Source organism: Lemur catta, chromosome 4 (assembly GCF_020740605.2).
Source record: "Lemur catta isolate mLemCat1 chromosome 4, mLemCat1.pri, whole genome shotgun sequence".
Classification (NCBI taxonomy): Eukaryota; Metazoa; Chordata; class Mammalia; order Primates; family Lemuridae; genus Lemur; species Lemur catta.
In genome coordinates this window covers 60,124,061-60,149,823 of record NC_059131.1, presented here as the reverse complement: position 1 = coordinate 60,149,823, position 25,763 = coordinate 60,124,061, and the positions used below count along the sequence as shown (strand labels likewise).

The 25,763-nt window shown below is 32.8% G+C and overlaps 1 protein-coding gene across 1 annotated transcript in view; it reads left to right on the top strand.

Moving 5' to 3' along the window:
* The first annotated feature begins 13,590 nt into the window (after positions 1–13,590).
* Positions 13,591–25,763, top strand: part of LRRTM4 (leucine rich repeat transmembrane neuronal 4) — a 685,545-nt gene continuing 673,372 nt past the window's right edge. Inside the window, exons 1-2 of the mRNA XM_045548887.1 lie at positions 13,591–13,858; positions 16,044–17,590. Of these exons, the coding sequence (XP_045404843.1) occupies positions 13,852–13,858; positions 16,044–17,590 (1,554 nt within the window). The 5' untranslated portion in view covers positions 13,591–13,851. The remainder of the gene's footprint in view (positions 13,859–16,043; positions 17,591–25,763) is intronic.

Here is a 25,763-nt window from a genome sequence, read left to right as displayed (position 1 = left end):
TATGTTTCCTCCTTAAGAACATTAGGAATAAGGACAAGTGACTTAGCCTGTTGAATTGTTCTGAGGCTGACACAAATTATAGAGTTCAAATTTATTAAGAATTCCCAAATTTAAAGAATTTTTATGGCACTGTAGACACAATTAACTAACTTTAAGCTGATCTTTAACATAAGTGATAATTTCTACTTTATAAGAGAAGGGTGGAGCCGGTTCTGATAAATGCAACTCTTTTTTAATGTCATGTTTATTTAAAGATAATGTTTAATTAACAGTTTTATTAGTAAAATTATGTTTCTAATTTCTTTGTCATAATTATGTTTTCTGAGTTTCAAGAAATGATTAGTCAGATTAGTCTAACAACTAATTCAGTGTTCACTCATTTTTTAATACTATTCACGTGTTTTTTGAGAGAACCCAATGTTTCTCTTAGATAAGACATACTTTTCCTCAATTAGCTTTCAGTATAAAATGACTGGCAATTGGAGAATGCCACCATTGGGGAGACGATGTGAGAAATAACTCATTTTGTAAATGCCAGTCATTTTCAGAAACAAAATTATACCAATCTTCCATTTTGAAAATTTTAGAAATAGACATTCAGGGCCTGATATTTAAGGACTAAGAGAAACTGTCAAGAACAGCAGTATTTTTCAAATATTATATTTTCTTAATTTGGAAATTCAAATGATCTTAATTTGTATGGATAAGTACATTATTTTGGTCTTGAAGCTGATTGACTTTAAAGATATATAAATTATTAATCATGTAGTCTTTCATAATTTTAACATAATGAAGCACAAACTTCAAATTTTCAATTTAGTTTATACTGAATTCTGTTTCCTATGTCTCAAGACCTTTCTAGAAAAATTCTTGTGCTTAGATCCTGCGCTTGATTTGTGATCTGTTAATTACCTTAGTCCTCAAGCAATAGCCCTACTAGAGAAAGAGGATGAGTGTATTTTGTTCCTGGGGGACATTTAGTAATATTTGCAGAAATTTTGGGTTGTCATAACTGGGGCCATAGTTAGTAGACACCAGGGATGCTGCTAAATATCTGATAATACACAGAAGAGCCCTCACGAAAATAATCATCTGGTCCAAAATGCCAATAGTGCCCATGTGGAGAAAACTTGCACTAAAGTATTAGCTTCCACATAAAAAATATAACCCCAAACACTGAACCCAAAATTTCCTTTGAAAGCAGCTCCAGCTGCTTTGAGGTCATTGGTAAGGGCTATTTCAAGGAATAGTGTTTAATTGAAGTGTTTCATTTAGTGAAGTCACTTATTAAGTTAACAAGTCAATCAACCACAAGTCACAAATCAATAATAAAATAAGCTTCATTAGTTACAACATTTTCTCCAAGGAACAGTTTCTTAAATCATAGCAAGTAGAAATAATGTTATATTTGTACTGATATTAGAGGCAAAAACAGATAATTGATAATATGGAATTTTGTTATGTGATGAAAATATTAAACATATTGTTTCTTTATTACTCAAGAACCCTTTTACTCTGAAATTTAACCATGGGTTTTACATATTGGTTATGTCAACTAAAACCAGCTATTAAATATTAAAATACCAAATATTGCTTAATTTAGCAATCCTCTCATAAATGTGGGTTTCTGCACACTCAATGAATTATTTGGATTATTTAAATAATATCCACCTTTTTGTAGAATAATATAATATCTACCTCTCTATGAATCATGCAATATATATGTAGTCATAAAATTATGTGTCAATATTGATATACACAACCAGTAGTGTGTGAATAACTTCCCATGACACAAATTAAAAGTTAGTATTGACTAAAATTTTAACAAATTAAAGCTCAGGCATATCTTCTACATCATGATTAACTTAGTTAAAATTCAACCTAAAAGAATAGTGCAAGCAAGAATTGAATTGTTTTGCAGCCTGAGAAGACTTGCATTATGAGAATTTTGCCTGGCATTTCCGTTGACAGACAAATGGCTTTCACCCTTACAAATTTGTTCTCTGTCAAAAGTTGCAAGAGTCACAAGAGTAATTCACTACATTTATATTCTACACGTTCAATACACAGTCTATCACACTCCTTTGTCATGCATTATAGATTTTTAAGTATGATCTTAATCTATATTTCAAAATATACCACATTATTTCCTTCAGAAAGACAGAATTCTTTGAAAATTGGATATACATATATATCCTGTTTCTTTGTATTTCTATTTCTAGCATCATCCTAAGCAAATAGTAGATATTCACTAAATATTTGGTCATGGAGTAACATATTTTTGCCTTTCCCAGTCAATTTTGTAATCAATGAATTGAATTTGTAAAAATATGTGGTTGGAGGAAAGAATTACAAAATTTGAGACCAAAAGGAGAAGTTTCTCCCAAGTCTTCTCACTTTTTCTTTAAGTCAGATGCTTGGTTAAAATAGATGTGTGTGTGTGTGTGTGTGTGTGTGTGTGTGTGTGTGTATGTTTATATGTATGCATAACAACCATGTATATATGTTGAAATGTTCAAAGGTCTGGAAACCCTTAGCCCACCAGCCTTCCACCCACCTGTCTTCCATCATTCAGTTCAATTTTTGCATGAATGACACAGTGTTGCCCTGTATGTGGAAGTAGTCCTTGCTGGAAGCAGTTTGGCATTCTCCATTGTTCCCCGACAGAAGCACAAACTGGTTTCAGGTCACATAAACTCAGTGTTAAAGGGAGGATGCCCAGAGGTTGCAGCTCCCAAACTTTTCTTGGTTTTGAGTGAGTTCATTGCCTTTCTTAGCTCTGCAGGCTAATCATTGTGTCCATACAACTTTAGTTTAGTGTGAAAGTCAACCTGGGCAGGACTGAATCTACCTCCAGCACTGATGGGAACTTGTATTTCTGGTTGCATTCCCCCACACTCTCAGGAGAAGCTGATCTGGGACAGCCTGTTATAGCCAGCCTAGAGGCTAAGGGTGTGAGCTTTGGAGTCCAGCTAACTGCTTTCTAATGCTGGTTTTGCCACATATTAGCTACATAATCTTGAGAAATTTTTTTTAAAAATCCATGCCTTGGTTTTCTCATCTGTAAAATGAAAATTGTAAGCATACATATCACATATGTTTAAAAGAAAAATAGGCTGTTTAGAGCATGAACTGTCATAGAGTAAGGATTATATAGATAGATGTTAGCTGTTTTTATTATGATGATTGCTACCAATGCTGATTATGTAGCCTATCATAGGCAGATGACAGGCTGCTCTTCCATATGCTTCCTCTGCCAGCTGTACTTCAGCTGAGACCTAGAGAAGCAATTTGAATGGATCCAAGGCATCTTTGAGGTTCTAGCTCCTGTATTGCAGTATATAGCAAACATTTCCCAGCCCATTTGTCCTCTGAAACAAGCTCTCATGTCCTTATTGCTGATGTGAAGTACTTGCCTACCCAGGGTAGGCAGTCTCTTTGGCTTTTCCTCTCGCTGGAGAACATCACTTCGTGAGATAAAACCTCTTCCCTAAATCTGTCATACAAGTCATGATCCCCTAGAAATATGTTTTAGTTAGCTTATAGAAGTTTCCAGGTCCATATGCTTTAATCTTTTATTATTAATAGTATCTATTTATTTTTGCCATTACCTTCATTTAATGTATTACATTTTGTAAGACTTGGGCTATATACAGATATGAAAACTGAAGCTGTAAATTGTTAAATAAGTAGGCTGAAGTCATACTCATAGCTGGTATCTGGCAAGCACTAGAACTCTAGAATTACACCACACTCTGCAATTTTAACTTCCTCTGTTAATTTCTAGTGATATCAAGGTTAATTTGGAAGTTTTTCATTGAAGCTAGGGCCAATTATAGAAAAGGTAGGTTAACGATTTTTATTGAAAAAAAGTTTTAGAAACCACTATATTCCATAGGCAATAACTTATAAGAGTTGCATAAGGCAATCCAATATATTTGTATGAACGCATGTATTTGAGTGTGCATGTGTACACATGTACATACAAGAAACCAGTATTTTTAGTACAGAAGTATTTTTTGGTGGAACATGTCTTTCAGGGTAATATCTAGATAGTTCCTGTTTACATTCTAATTATGTGTTAGTTGTTAAGCCTGAAAGCTATAGAAATTGCAGTGATAAGCACCTAAATTCATGTTGCCCAGTTATTTATGCTACTGCAGAATGGAATAAAATCTACTGTCTGCTGCGGAAGCATGTTCATTTGCTATTGTCACTATTAACTTCATGCTGTCTGCTTTAGATGAGAATGACTCAGGGTCATTTGAAGACCTTGTAGCATAAGCTTATATCTTACTTCCCTAACTAAATACAATGCAATACTGACTAAAATTGCTACAATCTATACATAGTCAACTTCTAAGTTGCTGTCTTTTTGTTTTGATTTTCCAGTTGGGCTCTATATAGTTACAAATAAGGACAGTTTATATTTGCAATATATTTAAGTTTTTTTTCCAATTGAAAGGCTTCCTTTGTTTAGAAATACAGGGCAAATTTGTGAAGTAGAGAATTGACTTATAAAACACTTTAGGCAGGTGGGAGTTTAATGTCTTTTTATCTACTTCACTAAAAACCAATTTTTAACATTTTCTTTATTATTTTATATTATGCATGAGATGGATGGAGGGATTTTCAGTGACTGGTAGAATAGACCATGATAGATCCTATTTTGCCAGGGTTTATAAAGGTGAGAAAGCAAGAAGCAGGATGATCAAACATTCCCTTGATTTTTTTTGATGTGTATAACATTTGTTGCTATAATATTATTCAGTTAGAATGGAATTAATTACAGACTGTTAACATCTAAAGCAGTCTGATACTCTCACTTAGGTATGAGGGAAAACAAATTAGTGAAACTATGATGTTCCTAACGTCATTTTGCTGGTTGGTAGTTAAGTGTGGATCATAATGTGCAACACTGGATGATAGTGCCAATGAATGTATGACTAAAGGACTTGAGAAAGCCTGGAAACATACCAGCAATGAAAGTCATTAAAAAAGAAATAGAAATCCTGTTTTCTCTTTTAAGTAAAAAGTTGGCAGTAAAAAACACAAAATATATATAGACAGGCTCAGTTAAACATCACTAAATCTATCAGGAAAAAACTGAGCATGCATTTAATAAATACAAATGTATTGTTATATCTATCAATATGGATATTGATATGAAGATATATACATTTAATTGTCAAAACAACCTTAGAAATACCAATATATCATTATCCTCTTATCTCAATTTTACAGGCAAATAATTGAGTTAGGAATGGTTAATTTACTTTTCTATCAATCTACACAGGGACAGAGATTTTTGTTTTCATCACTGATAACAATGCATGCCCAGCAAATATTTGTCAGATGGAGAAATAGCCACCAATGATGCACTAGAATGCAAATCTATTTTCTTTTTACTTTGATGTTCATTTTTTCTAATATACTGTTTTGCTTTTATTAAAAAAAATGTCCAGTGTGGCAGAAAGAAAAAGAATATTGATTGGCAGTGTCATTTAAAGCTTCACGGGTTAGCAGATGAAGAATACTTGATTGGGCAATTTCAGAAAAAACTATCCTGTATAGTACTTCATAGAGCACCATGAATAAATAGGCACTACCATCTGATGATAATGAATATAACTATCTAGTGAATAATTATAAAGCTTTTGCTTACAGAAGATATTATAAGCCACACTTTCTATAAGGTCAAAATTAATCAACAATAGCAATATGATAATAATTACCAAAATATAACTTCTAGATATGGCTGGATAATATGCAGAAAACAATAAACTTCAGTACAAACTTACTAAATGTATTTTTTAACTAGCTATGTAAACATGAATCTTACTGGCAACATTAGCACTAAGCATTTTTATAATTTTATTGATATAATTTTCTATCATTTAATTGACCCTCAAAATATCTCTAATATATAAATCTGTGTTACCATCTCCTTCCTTATAGAAGATAAACATGAGATATAAAGTATAATGAGATTTATCAGCATGTTTCAAATTCAAAACCAAGAGTAGAGTGTAAAGTACCTATCATAAACAATCACCTTCCTCTAATGGACCTTTAATCAAATGTGTGTATGTAATTGAGAAAGAGACTTAGTTCAAAATCATTTACAAAGTATTCCAGGCCTTTCTATAATAAAACCAGAAAGTTGGATGAAATTAATATGTTATAATTTAGGGTGAAAGTAACATTCTTCTGGGTGTTGTCTTCCATCTTTCTGACTCGTCTTGCATTAAAACAAATAAGCACAAACAAATGATCAGAAAAGTTATAAATTCATCAAGTCAGTTTTTTTCTGTGTTACTTTTGCTCCTTTTTTTGTATGAGCATAAATTTTTTATATGGTTGTAATCATTAAAATGAGTATCATTTTGGTTTCCACTTTTTGCATTTGTTATAAAAATCATTTTCATATTTTAGTGGATGCAAATATTTTATTGATTGATGTGTCATTTCACTAATATACTCCTCTATTTGCAACTTTTTTCTTCTCTTTCTAATTATACTACAATACATATGTTTGAATATTGCATTCTATTTTAGAACATTCAAGGATGGGAATACTATGTTAAAGACTAGAAAATTTCCTATGGATCTTGATATATATTGCCATGTATGTGACAAAATAATTACTCTAATTTATATTTCTATTATAAATATAGGCTTGATATAAAAGTATGTGAAATATAATTTAAAATATAATATTTGACAATATCATCAGTGTATGGTTTAACTTTTATTTCTTTTTCTACCTGGATATTGATTATTTCCATATCTGCTAAATAGTTTATATTTTTGTCTGGTCTGACTTTCTGAATTTCTGATGGCTTATTCACCTATCTACATTGAGCCTGGACTTACGTATTTCTAAGCATTGTTAAATTTTACATGGAAATAAAGCTTAAATCTATTGCTTTCATTTTCTTTTTAAATTTTTCATTGAGCCAAAATTGTGCAAATTATAAATTAAAATTTCTCAGTTCTTTTTTTGGTGATTTCTTATATCACCTTTTATAAAAACAACAAACATCGAAGGCAAATAATTATAAGTGCTTGAGCCAAGAGTTACCTTTTGGTAATGGAATTTCCAATAGTTATTGCCAGTATTGGCTATAATGACAAAATTGCTTATGTTATGTAAACAATGTGATGTCATTAAACATACACTGAATTCTATTTATAGCTTTAATACTACTTGTAAGATATTGAAAAGGTTATGAAGCTTAACTTTAGTTCCTTGTGTCTATTTATATAGGTGTTGTTTATACTACATAAATTAAGTAGACAATCAAATAAATACCCTATCAACATATTATGAACAAAGTTAAATGAAATATAAAACAATCAGAGTAAGTATTGCTTTATGAAAAGTATTTTTAGTTTGGTAAAATGCATTCATTTAGTGGGTGATGATGAAAAAATATATATGCATTTACCTAGACTTATACATACACAAGGAAGCCACTAAAGTAAAACTCATATTGTATTGCTTTATCTAGTTCACTAAATAATCTTTGTTCAGCTCTGCTCAATTTCTATTTAAATCTATCTATAGAGTTATTGATTACAGTTGTGTTCATAAGTTTAGAATTTTGATTTTCTACTTATTATTGATTTCACTTCTCTGTTGAAATTCCCCATTTTGTGATCTATTATAATAACAATTGTTTTTAAATTTTTGTCTGAGAACTCCAATACTGAATCATCTGTGAGTCTGTTTCTATTATCTGGGTTTTTTTCTGTCTTACTTGGTTTTCTTTTGTTTCTCTTGTATTTCTTCAAACAAGCCCAAGTAGTCACATCTCTCAGAATTATTTTCTTATTTTTTTCTGTGCCGTATTCTTTCTCCTTCATTTTTTTTCGGTTTACTCCTAGCTATCCTGTAGATTGCACAAACTTCGGTAATGTATTCATTCTATGAATGTATGAGAGCAGTTTACATGAATAGCAATTAAAATACTTTTGAAAAACCCTTTCCAATGTTCTTATATAAATTACATCTCATTATTGTTTCATAGCATTCTCTTTTTTTATTTACCAACAGCTATTATAATCTGTAAATTACATATATTTATTTTTAATTTTTATTAAATTTTCAATTTCCATCTACCACAATCCAAATTGAAATTGTGAAATATTAATCACATGTTGCACATAATCATTATCTTCTCACTAATATCCTAGCATAGGTGATTAATTTATTTTTATCATATTGTAAGTTAGTTCATTGGTTAAGAAAATGAGACACAGAGTCCATTTTTATGTGTCTATATTTCAATACAGTTTTTCTATGATAGCATTGATAACATGAACGGTATCCTGATTAATATACACATTGGAATTAAAGGTTACAGGTATAGATATCAATATTTCCAAATGCAGCTGAGCACATATAGTAAAATTTTATTTTTCTTTAAATTTTAGCAAGTTAAATAACCAATTATCACTATTATCAGCAATGAGGTGCTGCTAAACTGTGATAAATTAAAAAGGGAGAAAAGGGTATTCATTTTGAAAAAAATGATTTGAGATTTTTCTACGTGTTGAGATTGAATTATGTACATAATTAAAATGTGTCTTGAGGAGTAAACTATTTTTAAGCATGTACGTGTATTGTGTGGGTTTCATTGTGTGTGTGTGTGCATGCATGCATGTGTGTGCAGGAGAGCAGGCACAACCTACTAATTATGTTCGTTTACCATATGAATAGTAAAATTAGGACGTTTAGGAATATTTGGTAAATCAGAGTAAGATGAAATTTGAACATTGAGAATAAAGGAAGTATAGGTACCTGGTGCCAAGGTAGAGCATTAGCAAATGAAAGGTACTGGGAGCTTGTTGTGTTTTGTTACATTTTGTTTGGTTTTGCTGTTGTTAGTTTTATTTTTTGTGTGTTTGATTTTGTGTTTTTATTTGCATGGTTTATATATTTTCTGTGTTCTAAACATCCATCCTTACCCCTTATCCCATTTATACTGCTAACATAAATGATCCCCTGAAATTTAGTATTTTAACAGGGCTTTAGAGTTCTGGGTTCTTGCCAGAAGAGGGAGAAAGACTCTTTCTTAACCACCTTAGCCTAGAAGTAATACACATCAACTCTGCTCATAGTTCATTGGTTACAAGGATTAGTTACATTGGCCCATTAGTTACAAGAATTAGTTACATAGGTCCCCATCTAGACAAGATGTGCCCTGGCAGGACAGCTACTTTTTATGACAGCTTTATCCTTTGGATGGGATGCACACATTTTTTCCTTTCATTTTTCAGTCCATATTTTCTTTAGAAACATCACACCACTATAAGGGTAGAATCTGACTTATATGTAACCCATGCAAAGAGTCTTATTCCTCTGGACATAGAAAATTATTAAGGGGGGAAAAAGAGCACCACTAGAGCCAGTGCATACAATGGGTTGTTTATTGGTACTTGAATCTTAATATACACAGGATTGGACCTGTCTCAAAGCTAGAACCAAAATGGGAATGTTAGACCTGAGAAATGAATCAAAGCAAATCGGGTATCAGTGATACATTTAATCACTGGATCAAGCTATATCTGACTGTGGAATTTTTATTTACCTGAGCTAAAATAATTTTTCATTTTATTTTCATTCAGTTTGAGTTGAGATTTCTTTCACTTGCAACTTTAAATTTCTTAACTAACATAGCCTTTTAATATTTTAATTTAGGAAAACAAATAATATTTTAGAAATGAAAGAAAGTATTGAAGATATTGAAGGCAAAATTAATTTTAATAATAGTGATTGGTTGATTACTTAAGTTACTGATTGATTGATGCTTGCCAGATTCCTTGATTAATTGACTAATACTGCATCTATCCATTTTTAAACATTATCTTGAGCATCTACAATTTGGCAGTATCATGCTATGTACAGATTGTTGGTGTACCAAACAGAAAAATCTCACATGCTGCTACCAAAATGTTATTATAACTTTAAATGGGAAACATAGATATGTCCCAATGGTTGGATATTGTAGAATTGTTTTATAAGAAGAAATAATAAGTATGGAAGTGACAGAGTTAGAAAGAAGCCTTCTATTGGTCACCTGCAGTGTTTCAGCTGCCTTTTCCCCCTTAATACTCAGTTGTGTCTGGGTAGAAAAGAGATATATTTTTCAAATCAGGCCATCACTAATATTTATTTGTTAAAATTAGGTCATATTTAGGGCAATAAATATTAACATGTAGACCCTAGGTACAGTGGTGTGCTGATAATATTTAACAACTGGCTCTCCAAGTGCAATTCCAACATGATTATTGCCTGATATTTTTTACATTAATGAATAAGACAAAAGTGAAACAACATAGACATATATTGAAACTTTGCATGTTGAAAATTTTCAATGACATTAGTTTTTGCTTAATCAGAAGATAGTTTTCAAAAAACAGAAGACTATTTCTCAATTTTGTGCTATTTATTATACAATTAAATAGCTTTAGGCAAGTACACCTTAAGTTTAATCTGTGTTATTAATATTTTCTCCATCACTTTCTTAAGTCTAGACATAAAATAAAACAATAAATTACACCTTAATTTTTAATCTTTACTGATTTTTGTGTTATAAATATCCCTACCATGGTCAATGTCAAGTTACCAAGGTGAGGTCATTGAATGTTCCTCGAGGCAACAAAACATTCTATTGTCTTCTTAGTTCTTGCAGTCTTAAGTCAGTAAATGAAAGTGTTAGTTCCAGCATATTAGTCGGTACCTCACACTTTATACAAAGTGTAAGCATTTTCTCCCAGTTCCCAAATAAGACCAGCTGCAGATGTGCCATCTACTCCCTAGGAAAAAAGAGGAAGCATAGTCAACTCCTCTCATCGTTGCTTTTCTCCTCCCATACTTACTAACTTCTGCTTCTCACCTTATCAGGAAACTTCTTGTTCGACTGGTATTAATGTGAAAAGGATTTGTGATCTCTGAGTCTAAGAGGTGTTGAGAGATATTTCTCTTTTTCATGGATGCATTGATAGATCCTTAATCCATTAACAATAATGGACAAAGATGACAATTTATTCTGCATTTTTCTGGTGTTTGTCCACACTCAGTTTCTGTTTGTTTATTGTTTATCTGATGCTTTGGCAATACACTCAAATGGACTCTGTCTATTGGGGGAGTCTCATCAAGATTTAATATGGCCCCAAGCTGACTCTTCGCCCTGAAAAACCCATTGTTTTTCCTTTGGATATTCCAACAAGAATTAGATCACACCCTGTCATGCTGGGCTCACTGTTGGAAACACCTATCAAGCTCTTCAAGGAAGTCCCTTTCATTAAAGTTAAACCTAGGAGCTGACAAACCCATCACAAACCCTTGGGTGAAGGGTAGCGTGTGGTGTCTGTGTGTACGTGTGTGTGCTCGTGTGTGTGTGTGTGTGTGTGTGTGTGTGTGTAGATAATACCAGCACAGCTTTTTCCAAAAAAAATCTTCCATACAGCATCCTTGGTCACTTAGCTCTCTTCACCCTTTTATATCTTCACAGTGTGTTCAAGAGATCTGAAACTGATTTTTGGCTACCTCCTTTGTAAATTCTGCGTAAAACCTACTACCTACTTTGGAATGTAGCATCTGTTAGGTCTTGGTACTTTAAATAAAACTTGCATTTTAGTCAGTTTTTGCACTATAAATGAAGGTAATAGCCTGTGATTTTCCTAATCCACTATCAAAAACTGTTCTTACATCTTGATTCAAACAAAAGAAAATTTGTTATACACACACACACACACACACACACACACATATATGTTCCCATACATGATGTATTCATTGTATTTACACATTAGAAAACACAGAGAAATTTCAGCATAAAAGATGAAATCAAATACATCTAACATCCATCTTCCAGGAAAATCTTCTCTGAATATTTTTACTCTTATGCAAATAAAAATATGTACAGAAATAGACTCTCTTTCAATGTCTTCAAGTACCTGAGTTCCCTGTCCCTGCCCCTCTTACTTTATACATGGTAGTCTAATTTCCTGTCAGCAAATAAAAACCTTTATTTTAATTTTAATGGCAGCATGCGTTCTATCTCATGAATATATTAATTTTTCTGTTAACTAATTCTCATCATTATATTTGGGTGGGGTTTGTGTTTCTATGTAAACTACACTTCTATGAACAAATTGTATGTGTATTATATACGTTGATACATTTCCTGTCAGCAACCACAATAATAATAATACCTCTTTTGATGTGCATTTGTGTTTTAATAGGTAATAATCCTTAAACTAAAGGCACACATTTCTAAAATAGAAATCCAGGTATCAGTTAATGGGAATGGGCTATATTTGGCATAGGTATTATTACTTTCTGTTCCTTGAGAAATCTTGGTAATTAGACAATGGCCTGTTACTGCCTACTGATAGATCTGAGGCAAATTATATGTGTTATTAATATGATAAGCCCCTCTTAATTATTAACATTTGGGTAAATAACTGAAAACTAAGGAATATTTTGAAAAATATTCATTTGCAATGATCCAAAGCAATTCTAAATGCTTATGTAAAATTCATTTGAACTTCTCACATCTGCTAAATTAGGTTAGCAATCTTACCTAGCAGTCTCTGTCTATATAACATTGGTTCATTCTCCTGGATTATTCAAAAAATTGTTATCTGCTAGAGGATTATGAGATAAACTAGCAAAAATGAGGAGCAAAATGGAGCTGATGTACTATATATTTTTCAATATTTATCACAAATTTAAGAAAAGGGTGTAGGTTTTTAAAAATTACATATTTCAAGTATTGCATCATTTCACCCCTCCTAATTCTGAGGATATTCTGCAAATTTTAGAGAAATACCATGATAATGTCATACTGAAGTGCTTTTGTTTTTCTAGAATTGCACATTACAATAAGTGATTTGCATAAGAAATAATTTGCATTCTAAATGTAGATGAATTTAAGGAAAGTGACTGCACTACAAATGTCAAGCTGGAATTCTACTCTTAGTTATCTTTGCATTTGGTAATACAGCATAGATGATAGAAGCTTTAAGACTAAAAATGTAAACTTTTAGAAACTAATGTTCTAGACTCTTCAATAAAATGCACAAAATTGCAGAATGCATTTTATTTTCAAAGGCTGAGAGTTTAAAGATTAAACATTTTAAATGTAACTATTTTTAAAATGATCGAACTACATTTTTCCCTTGAGTAGGATTGCTTCCCTATGTAGTTAGCTTAAAACCGTAAATAAATAAACCAACAGCAACAATAAATAAAACTCAAATTTTAAAGATTTCTGGAATTGAAAAAAAGATGATTAATCCCCTGTGACATGTGCAGAAAAAAAATTAGGTCAAGGCAACTTTTAGAAACTATTAATTGTGTAACATTTAGAGAAGCAGAATTTTACTTAATATTTGCTCTCATTAAAAGGAACTCCTTGGCATAAACCTTTCATAATTTATATTATTGGAGAGAGAAAAAAAGTGATTCTGTGCCTTTAATTTCCCTTTCTGAGCAAGGGAAGGCTGCACACCACTGACAGGCTCACTTGTTCCCGTCTTTAATGTGCAATCTGTTTTCTCCAGCGGAGGGCACTCAGTGTATCACAAACTCAAGCATTAGCACCAACAAGCTCTGAGCATCATCAGTCTCTGGAAAGCCTTCTGAATTAGACAAGGGCTGCCTCTCAGCACAGCTACAAAACACTTTAAACCTGACCAGCTAAATGGATAAACCTAGCCTGCATAGCTTTTAAACTGGGGTCTTATACAGCACAGGAGGCCTACTTGCTTCAAGAACTGAAAATCCAGAGGATGAATTGCTTTATCTGGGAATGGCAAAAGCCAGCACAATAAGGAATGTCAGGTATTCTGAAGATTTTCTTTTTTTCCTGTCTTTTTACAGAGAAGTTGGTTACCTCCGAGATGGGCTGTAGCTCTTTTGCACAGATTGCCAATTACTGCTGATGGGTCTCTGGTGAATTACACAATGGTCCTCAGAGCCTAGAGGCCCTCTCCCCCCAGCCCCCCAACGGCTTCCTTTTCCCTGCCCCCCATCCCACCCCGTGCTGATTTTTTAAAATACATATGTACATATATATTTTTTGCCTGTCCTCTCCGGGGAAGTTTGTATGGGGCTACTAGCTCACATGCGGGATCAGAATGGTGTGAATGACAGCCGCACTGTGTCATGAAGGTGGTGGTGGTTTCAGGACGAGAGACCAAATAAGAAGAAAGCTGAGAGAGGGGGGAAACGTTTTTGGATGACAAAGGATGGGTAAGTGAACTTTTGTTGTTTCCTTCTTAGCAAAGCTGATCCTCTTGGCTTCCTATCCTCAGTCGCTGCATTAGCTGATAAAAAGACGGGAAAGAGGCAAAAAGCAGCAGGCTTTGAGTTTGCCAGTTGATTCACTATAGTTGCTATTATATTTTTAGATCATTTTCCTTTTTGCAGTGTTTTTTTCTAATCCATAAATGCATAACACAGACTTAAACAGACTCCGGAGAAATATCTTTAAGACTGTCTCTACCGTCTGCGTATTCACAGCTTGGGAATTGAACATGAGATAAATATTGTGTTTGCTTCTATTTCTTGATAATATTAGACATGCTTGTATTTCTGGTTGCCGTCAGGATTACTGTTAACACTTTACTGCGTGTGTGTAGGGGTGGGGTCCTTACTTTATCAGAGGTTGCACAAGGGCTTGTTTTATCTTTGAAGCTGGATCCTGAACACAGCTTCCAAATTTCCAGCAGTCATTTGCCAGTCTTATTTTTTCAAGTGTGACTGGCTTTTCCCCCCTCCTTTCTCCTGTCTGGGAGAGCTGGAATGTATTTCAATGAGTCTGTAGCTGGCAAGGGGACAGAGAGCAAGATCGGGTTTTAAATTATAAAGAAAAAAAAAACTGAGAAGAAGGAGGGTTTTTAGATTAGGGGTTTGGCTGGTTGCCTCTTGGTTAAAAATATGAAAATTTAAGGAAAGAAAGAAATTGCAGCACATGGTAGTTTTTTTTTTTTCACCTTTAAGAAATAATAAATCTACTGTTGACAGAGGAAAGAGGTCCCTTAATATGCAATGATTTGGAAATGCAGCATAAGTGCCAATAGATTGCAACTTTGCAGGCTTTCTGAAGTTAATGGAGGTAGGGGAGAAAAGTCAGTGAGAAATTTGAGCAGGTCTGGGTGTTGGGGAGGATAGTATTCTGCTGTTTCTGTCCTTGTTTATCCCGCAAATTTGCCAAAGCCACTATATTTAAAATAACAGCAAATTAATACTACACAAGATTAGTTTGCATGTAAATAAATATTTAATAAGAATTTGACAGTCTTAACTTTGGAGTATTCTCTGTTATGAGTAGTTAGATGTGTTAGCTACTGTACCACTGGGCAGGGCACCACAGTATGCAATAATATATACTTATTAACAAATTGAGAATACCTCACACTGTTATTAGTCTTCATAGTATGCTTCATTGGCTGCCTATACTAGTCTTAAGGCCATTTTTTAGAGCTCATATGTTGCTATCCCATGTAATAAGTATACAATTTCAGGCAGGGCAAACTTGGGTTGACAGCTTACTGAAGCTCTTTTGCCAAATCACAGCCTGTTTGCTCAGCTAGGAATGACATACAAGTAGCAGGTTTACGAAGTCACTTTTTTGCCCTTACCAGAAGACAAAGTAGATGTCCTTTTGGTCCTATTGTTCAACACAGTGACTAGCTAAATGTTATTGTTATGAAAATGTCAGCATTCAGTGGTAAGAAAGCATCTGTGCTTTTCAGTGATGAGGTACGTAGGAACTCCTGAAACTTGAAAAGGCTTTTCCTAGTTCTCTGGCACTGTGGTGATTTGAAGATCAAGGAAGAAAAAAATGAAAGCTAAACAGCAAACATGCGACACTGAAGAAAATAATGTTCAAACGTTAAATACGTTGTCCTTAAATCAACTGTCCCGTTCCTATGTAGATGGAGTGCCCCTGATGTTGGTAAGCTGGGGGTGATTTATTTTAATAGGTTCACAATGTACATCTGTCTTCTTTTTAATATCGTAGGTTTCCATTTAATTACGCAGCTGAAAGGCATGAGTGTGGTGCTGGTGCTACTTCCTACACTGCTGCTTGTTATGCTCACGGGGGCTCAGAGAGCTTGCCCAAAGAACTGCAGATGTGATGGTAAAATTGTGTACTGTGAGTCTCATGCTTTCGCAGATATCCCTGAGAACATTTCTGGAGGGTCACAAGGCTTATCATTAAGGTTCAACAGCATTCAGAAGCTCAAATCCAATCAGTTTGCCGGCCTTAACCAGCTTATATGGCTTTATCTTGACCATAATTACATTAGCTCAGTGGATGAAGATGCATTTCAAGGGATCCGTAGACTGAAAGAATTAATTCTAAGCTCCAACAAAATTACTTATCTGCACAATAAAACATTTCACCCAGTTCCCAATCTCCGCAATCTGGATCTCTCCTACAATAAGCTTCAGACATTGCAATCTGAGCAATTTAAAGGCCTTCGGAAACTCATCATTTTGCACTTGAGATCTAACTCGCTAAAGACCGTGCCGATAAGAGTTTTTCAAGACTGTCGGAATCTTGACTTTCTGGATTTGGGTTACAATCGTCTTCGAAGCTTGTCCCGAAATGCATTTGCTGGCCTCTTGAAGTTAAAGGAGCTCCACCTGGAGCACAATCAGTTTTCCAAGATCAACTTTGCTCATTTTCCACGTCTCTTCAACCTCCGCTCAATATACTTACAATGGAACAGGATTCGCTCCATTAGCCAAGGCTTGACATGGACTTGGAGTTCCTTGCACAACTTGGATTTATCAGGGAATGACATCCAAGGAATTGAGCCAGGCACATTTAAATGCCTCCCCAATTTGCAAAAATTAAATTTGGATTCCAACAAGCTCACCAACATCTCACAGGAAACTGTCAATGCGTGGATATCATTAATATCCATCACCTTGTCTGGAAATATGTGGGAATGCAGTCGGAGCATTTGTCCTCTGTATTATTGGCTTAAGAATTTCAAAGGAAATAAGGAAAGCACCATGATATGTGCAGGACCTAAGCACATCCAGGGTGAAAAAGTTAGTGATGCAGTGGAAACATATAATATCTGTTCTGAAGTCCCAGTGGTCAACACAGAGAGATCACACCTGGTGCCCCAAACTCCCCAGAAGCCTCTGATTATCCCTAAACCTACCGTCTTCAAGCCTGATGCCACCCAACCCAGCCTTGAAACACCCAGCCCTTCCCCAGGGTTTCAGATTCCTGGCACAGAGCAAGAGTATGAGCATGTTTCATTTCACAAAATTATCGCAGGGAGTGTGGCTCTCTTTCTCTCGGTGGCCATGATCCTCTTGGTGATCTATGTGTCTTGGAAACGCTACCCAGCCAGCATGAAACAACTCCAGCAACACTCTCTTATGAAGAGGCGGCGGAAAAAGGCCAGAGAGTCTGAAAGACAAATGAATTCCCCTTTACAGGAGTATTATGTGGACTACAAGCCTACAAACTCTGAGACCATGGATATATCGGTTAATGGATCTGGGCCCTGCACATATACCATCTCTGGCTCCAGGGAATGTGAGGTATGAACCATGATCATCCTAAAAGCATTTCTACTGCGGGGAAGGAGAGGTAAATGTTTGAAGCTCTAGAGGTGTCTCTAATCACTAGAAAGATTAATGACCCTTTTGCTTTTGGGTTTTGCTCAGTGTGAAAGGTTACTTAATTAAATTACAACCACCAGGAAATTGACTGCTTTTTTTTTTAAATGGTTGAAACTTGAAGGAAGTTCATTCAAGGATAAGTTGGAATAAAGCACTATGTTAAAACATCTGCTTTTTAACAGTTTGTATACAGGGGTTGGACTTAAAAACATACATACAAACAAAGCTCTTTTCATTCTGAAATTTATGTCTGGTTCATGGTGTTTGACTTTTGTAAAGGAGTAAAGAAAAAGGGGCCAGCTTAATTTAAAAATAAAGTGAGTTTACCAAAATTCCAGGAGGTAACAAAGATTTAAACCAAAGAGCAATTTTCCCAAGGGTTGATTTTGTTGTAAATTTTTAGTTTTAATTAAAGCATGCAACAGGGATTCTCATACCCATGTTACTTGCCATTTAGTTATTATACCAGCATAGAGAATGTCAGAGGCCTACTGTGTAATTGTATCAGGCTTAAAAAGGCTTCTTCCTTTCCTTCCTGCCTCCCCTCCCTCCTTCCTTCCTTCCTTCTTTCCTTTCTACTTCTTTTTCTTTTTTAATTACTGGGACATAGATCACTTTTCAAAGGTGTTTTAAGTGCTGGCTATTTGTGTTTAATCAGAATGAAACTTCAATTCCATGTTTTGGCTTTGTCCCTGGTAACAAAAATCAAGTCACGATCTTGTGGATGATTTAGCAATAACAAAATGACAGTCATAACAGGGACTATTTGTCAATATTGCTGTCATCCCCAAAAGAAATGACATGTATTCTTTTAAACTTACTCAAAATTAAGTGATGCAAATATTTATAAATAAAAAGAGACAGGTTTGAGTTCTGGATATTCTCCCTTTTTGTAACAGCCTCAAATGAAGGCATACATTTCAGGTTATATTATTTTTGTTTTCATAAGAATAAGTTTGGACCCAGTTTCTGATTAATTTTAAAGATCACATATAGGAACGTATTAGTGAGTAGAAAAATCGTCACACATTTCCAACTTGTCAATAAGTAATACTGGGTGCAAATTGTTCTTTTCTTGGTAAAGTTGATCGTTATGGGCAAAGACTGTGACTACCAAGGCCTTGTGGCTGGAATAAACTAGTGAAGAGAGGATAAGTTCTGGCAATATGCTGTTTCAGTATCTGATTTTAGATGATTACTTTTTCAAAAGAGAGTTTTAATGAATATTTAAAGACTTTGCCCTTTCTAATGCTAGTTATAACAGTTGAAAAATATAATTTGCTCTTTGATAATATATACTCCAATTTTTCCATAGTCCTAAATGCAGATGCTAATGAAAATGTTTTTAGATAAAGCACTGAATTTGAAATAATCTCCAACTCAGTACAATTTGGACTATTGAATTGTTCTTCACAGAGTTCATTTTCTCTTTTTTTTGTGTACCATTGAAAATAAGATAAATAATCCCAGATAATAAATCCGAAAACTGTATAAGCAATTGCCCTTAAAAATTAAAAAAGAATAAAAGATTTTCTATAAAAGTCTAACAAGGCTTGATGTTTTTATTGCAGGCCCACATTTATACAATATGCTTGAATACTAGTAACACAAGGTTATCCTGTTTTATTCTGGATTCTCCTTATATTTTATGATCCTCTTATAAGGCTAGTAACATAAAAAGAAAAGGAAAATCTAGGTCCATTTGTTCATTTTCTCTGGACTTTTGGAGTAGAATGCTGATTATATTTTTAAGGATCACCAAGAAAGAAGAAACATTCTTAAAGAACTAAGACTTGAGAACAGAAGCACTAAAACTTTTCCAGGGATCTTAAATTCCACATATTATTCCTTCAAAAACTCTAGATATTACTGTAATAAGGACAAAATTAAAATGTTTTATTCCATAAAAACATGTGTGTTTAAAAACACATTCTGATACTGTATGTGTTATACAGAGTGAAGTTTAAATTCATGAAATTGCACTAGCATTGCTGGGGATGAATGTATTATTAAGGCATTAAATGATGAAGAGTTTTATTAAATATTAGAATATGCTGTTGAGTCACAATGGCAGCCACACCAAAGTAGATCAAACTCTCCATGCCCTAAAATGTGGAAAGTGGCAGGCTATACATTTATGACCATTATGTCCATTCGAGAGGATGAGGGGGTGCAATAAAACTACATTTAAATGAATATTAACTTGTTTTCAAACAAAAACACACAGAAACAAACATGGCAGCCACAACCCCTCTTTTTGACCAGAGGTTTGGTATATTACAGTTGTAGATGGATATAAAAAATAAGGAAAAGCAAATTCTTAGAAATTGTTATTAGGGAAAACCTTAATTTCATATTACTTCTTAGTCACGTAGAGTAAAATTTCTCCTGTTGAGAAATATTCCTTGGAGAAAACTTATCTATGAAACGAAGCCAAGAGAGGGCAATGATTTGCCCAAGTTTATAATTTTTTAGGAATGGTAAAGGTATGCTGAATTTTAGTTTGATGTTGTTTTCATAAATCTCATATCGATAGCTTAGCAAATATATTTATAATACCTTTTTGTGAGGTAGGTTTTTTAAATTCAAAACACCAAATTCTACCCAATAAAGCCATAATATTTAACTAGAAAACTAGCACCAAATGCTAATTTTCTAAGATAGTGCCTTGAAGAAGAAAATTTGCATTAAATTAAAAATTCCACTTTCCATCTAACTTTATATTGAGTTATTATGACCTAAATGTAGTTAAAATATTCATTTTGTCTGTATCTTTTGAGGGGAAATTTTTTTAAAAATTAAAGTTTCTCATTAAAATGGTATCTGTGAGCAACCATACAAATTTAGCATGCAATTTTCAAATTACATAATTTAGGCTCTATATTTTGTAAGTTTTAATGTTGAAAAATCCATGTGCACATACCATACTAATAAATTGAGGGATAATATTTTAATAACTTAGGCAGTAAAAATTGCTCATATCTATAAAAGAGAAATAGAGTAGATAGTTATGAATAATTAATATGATATATGGCACAAGTATGAGAGATACATGCATCTCAATCATCATACTTTGAGTGGATCAGTGTGCTTGGTTGAACTGAATCATTTAATTTGTCTGTCCTCAATATGTACTCAGAAAAGAGAACTTAAAACCAAAAGAATACGGCTTTGCCTATAATCTAGTAAAGTGTCATTAAAAATAAAATTGCACATATTTACTATTTAAAATAGCTTATGGAACTTTGAATAATTTATCTCATTAAAAATATTACACGGATTATGAAGTTGCTTCATTCTGTATACCAAATTTTTCCTTCAAGATTGTAAAGAACAGTTTTGAATACCTAGTTCTTCTAGAATTTATCAACCAAAAATAGCAAGGACCTTTATATAGTAGCCAATACGAATATAGGACAAGAGAGGAAATTTCTAGTTTGGCTTTTACATTAAAAAAATGAAATTGGTGAAAACTTAAAATGAATGAAGGTAGTCTCTAAAGAGATTCTCCATCCAAAGTGTTTTAAAAGTTAAGTAATAAAAATATTAAGTTTAATGATCCCTTAATGCTAACTTCTGCCATTAGAAAAATGTTAGCAAAGATGACAATATTTTCCAAATATTTAATATTTTGTTACTCTCATAAAAATCAAGTGAAATAAAAAACATATTGTTTGTCAGTTTGGACTTATATTATTTCTTTCACTGCTGTGCAGTGAGTGGTATAGACCATTTCTAACAATTTATATTTATATTTATTGACTGTATTAGGTCAGGTTCTAACTATTAAAATATGGTGGAATATTAAATTCTTTTGACACTTTAGCAATTGACATTTTACAGTGTACTGAATGGACAAAGCAAAATATATGTTTAAAGATGATTCTAAGTGAAGCAGACCCATTATCATTGAGTTTAATTAACACTTTACCAATATAAAGCTATAAAAAACTTTATATAGGTAGCTGACTAATATTATGTAATGGAAAAATGTTATAACTGAAATTACATTTGTATTTGCAAATAGAATATCTGTGTATGTGTTTTTGTATGTGAGTTTATACGTATTTACCTATTTGTACATGTATGTGTATATATGTGTGCGTGTATATATACAGAGAGAAAGAGAGAGACAACATAAATATTTTCCATCATAATTAATGTCCATTTTGAACATTTGAAATATTAGTGAAAAAACTTGGGAGTTTAAATTACCAGGATTTGTGAGTCAGGAAAATACTTCTTAAGGTAAATGTTTTATCATTTCTAAAAATAATAAGTATCTTACAACTACATAGTCTAAAACTATGTTTTTAAAATACAGAATTTAACATAGTCAAAACTGTATCTATACTACATATTGCTGTTTTTGGTGTGACTTTGGGCTAGTCACTTCATTTCTCTGTAACCTGTCTCTCAAATGAGTGTTTTCAACTAGCACATTTCCCAATGCAAAGCAATCCTCAGATTAGAAAACTATGTAAAATCTCTATCATCATTCTCAGAACTAAAAAAGCAAGATGAGATATGGAGAAAAAAACTGAGTTAATTATACTCAATGAGAAAAGAAAGAGCTTCTTACAAATTGAGGTGCTCAACTCAGGTGAACAGCGGTATGCTTTCTGTATGCTTGAAAGGAAAACATGTTACACACACACACCCCAACGAGCATGAACATGCATGCGTTTGCATTCCCACACATGCACCTGTTAAATTCTAAGTAGTTATTTTGAAAGCATTCAAAACTGTGGCTGCTCTTTAAAAAATCAATTGTCTGAATTTGATCGAATTAAAATCTATTTGTGAATAGAGTTTTCATTAGAATTTGCCAACGGTAAGGGTGAAGAGTGACAGCTACCAAAAAGGCCTGACATGGCTAATTTAGGAAAGGTTTTAGCTGACAATAAATGGTTTAATTTTTCTTTTCTAGAATTAGTTGGTATTAGCATCTCATGGACAAGTTTTTAAAAATTGGTTGCTCTAAGACCCCAAGCTGAGTAGTCTGTGGTTATAGGAATGTATAGCTTTTGACACATCCCAGTAATCTTCACATAATACCAGAATTTTTCTTCTTGAGACTTTTCTATATTCAATAAAATCTAATCATTCCTAGTTCTTCTCAGGAATTGCATTTATAGGTAGTTTTATGCTTTAGAAGATGCTCAGTAATATTATCATTGGGGACTTGGTGACTCATCTGAATTTTCCTGTCTCTGGAGTTTCATGATTCACTAAATCAAAGTGAAACGGTTGCAACCTGTATATCACTAGACATTGAGAGTTTTGAAAAATTATTATGTCTTTTGATCAGTGAAAAGCATGAAGTGATGTTAAATATGTTTTAAAAATTAAAATTGCTTTTTATAGTACCAGAAGAACCATCATTCATTGAGTCAGTTTAATAAAATCTCAATATTCTTAAAAAGAAAAAGAAATTATGAGGCTATTTTTCTCATGTACTCCATAAGCCATTGAAATTGAAACTCTAAGTTAAGAAAGGTTGAGAAAAAGCACAGTACCTCTTATGGTATAAAAACAATTGGCTTTTTAATAAACATCTGCTTGAAACTGCTAGAAATATGAAAAGGCTATATATTTAAACTTTTGCTAAAGAGTTTTAAAATAATGCTTCCACTGTCAAGAGAAATTAAAATCTAAACAAATATAGCTATGGGAAATTTGTCCTTTAACACATCGACTGCCACACTAGAAAAAAAAATTTCCTTGGGGCTGCAATGTTTTATTATGGAAATATAAAAACTTCGAAAAAAAAGAATCCTTTTTAATTTAATGAAAAATTTGTTATTTTTTATTGTTTTCTGTGTGTTAGTTATATGCAACTTGAAAAATAGTTCACATGGCTCCCAAGGTAAAGAGATGTGTGAGTTACATATGCTTCACAAGGGCCAGGCTCAAAACTAGCATGAGTTAAATACAACTCACCTGGCAGTTAATGCGTTAAAAGACCAGGTATGGTGGTGCACCTGTAGTCTCAGCTTCTTAGAAAGCTGAGGCGGGTGGATCACTTGAGACCAGGAGTTCAAGGCTGTAATGTGCCATGTTTGCATCTGTGAATAAGCACTGCACTCCTGCCTCGGCAACATAATGAGACACTGTCTTTAAAAAATGAAAAAAAAAAAAAATTTAAAAAGTAAGACCTGAAGTTTACTTACATAAGTTTTGTAAAGTTTGATCTTAAATCTATACATTACAATATTTCTAAATGTAAGTTTTGGGAATGAAATGACCACAAAGCTGACACACATTAATAAAGCATTAGAAAACTGGTGAGAATATAAAAAACTCAGAAAAGTCTTGTCTGAAAATTATGAAGAAGTTTGACTAGAAGAAAAATGTTGAACACAAACTGATATTAAATAAATAATCAATACATGACTAAATAAGGTGATGGTATTTAGCATTATTGTTTATACATGGAAATGAAATATTCTAATATTTTAATGGTATATAAATATACCACCCTTAAATATCTTTGAATATAAATATGACAATATTGATATCCTTAAAAATAAATGTCAAACTAACTTTACAATATTATTGTAACTAAACAGCCATATAAAATTAAGCATCCATGTATCATATATAAATGTTTCTAAAATACTGAAATGTATATTGAATAGACAATAGAGTCATATATATTTTACTTTTGAATAAACCCGGTTCTGTACTAACTTGTCCAGTTTACAAGAATTGTCTCAAAAGTAAATATTTGTGGGAGATACTTAAAAAAGGAATTTAAACACAAAAATATTCTTTTGTTTCTCTGTCTTTGCCTCAATTTGGTATGAGTGTTTTGTGAATTTTGGGATTTCCATACCACAATATCTTGGAAGGTTGTGGTCTCTCCTTTACCTCAGTTTTTCATCTGTTTGTTTACTAAATTCTTTATCATTTAATCTAGCAAGAAAGGTCATCTTTTCCCTTTTAATTTTATTTTTTTAAACACAAATTCTTAGAAGAAAGTAAGGTATACTAAACATCTTAATCCCAGGTTTTAAAAGAAATTTCAAAGAAAATTGTAAGGTGAAGAAAAGAACTATAACTTCAAAACTTCTGATACAAATTTATAATTTTTGTGTTTTCCTAATATTTCAATGATTGCGATCTTCAAATCTCATTGATTTATAAACTAAAAAATGCACTAATTTTTAACAGTATATTTGAATGTTTCGAAGCAGGTAAGCTAAGATAAATGTATAGTTGAACTGTTTGAGATAACTCTCTGTATTTTTAGGATCTAAATAAGCAAAATGTGTACTTCAAAATAGGAATATAGAGAGTTATGAATTGATTCTATTTTGGCAAAATTTTTACAGTTAAGGCAAAACTATATAGACACTAATTTTGGAATAGCAAATGATATAGAGGAAAAGAAAAAATGCCTGAGAATGTTTTATTTTGGAAAGGTAATACTACTTAATTCATATTCACTGAGTATTTTCACTTTAAAGGATAACAATTGTTTAATTGCCTTCTTTTAAAATCAAATATCATTAGATAAAGCTTTGAAATTACACTGATTTTATTAAGCCAAATGAGAAACAGTCTTTGGTTATACATTTTATACTCACTTTTTCAATTCTTCCCTCCTTTCTCAAGTCACATTTATGGAAACATTGGTTCTTTCATTTGCTCCTGAAGATCTTGAGGTGTTGAGAATTATTAAAAGTTGATTTCTTTTTCCTTTAACTGACTCCTGTTAGACACATTTATGCTCAAGTGACACCCTAAAAATATTGCTTGTTTGTTTCAACATAAATTTGATCATGATGTATTTCACTATTAATTGTTTTGATATTTACAATTTTATGCCAACTGTTTTCAATTGCTTCTCCTAAGACTTAAAAAAAGAAACAATGGAAATATAAATTAATTATGTCTGAGTCTTTTTTAGTATAGTCACCAGAGATGAAAAATTGATATTTTCCTTTGTGTTTATAGATCTGTAAAAGTAATAGCAAGAGAGGTCAGCCTTGAAGGACTTTAGGGTGATGGTCAAACCACAACGTGGACCAATATTGCATTGGTCCAGTGGTTAGACCAAGGGGTGAAAAAGAGGTCTCATATTTGA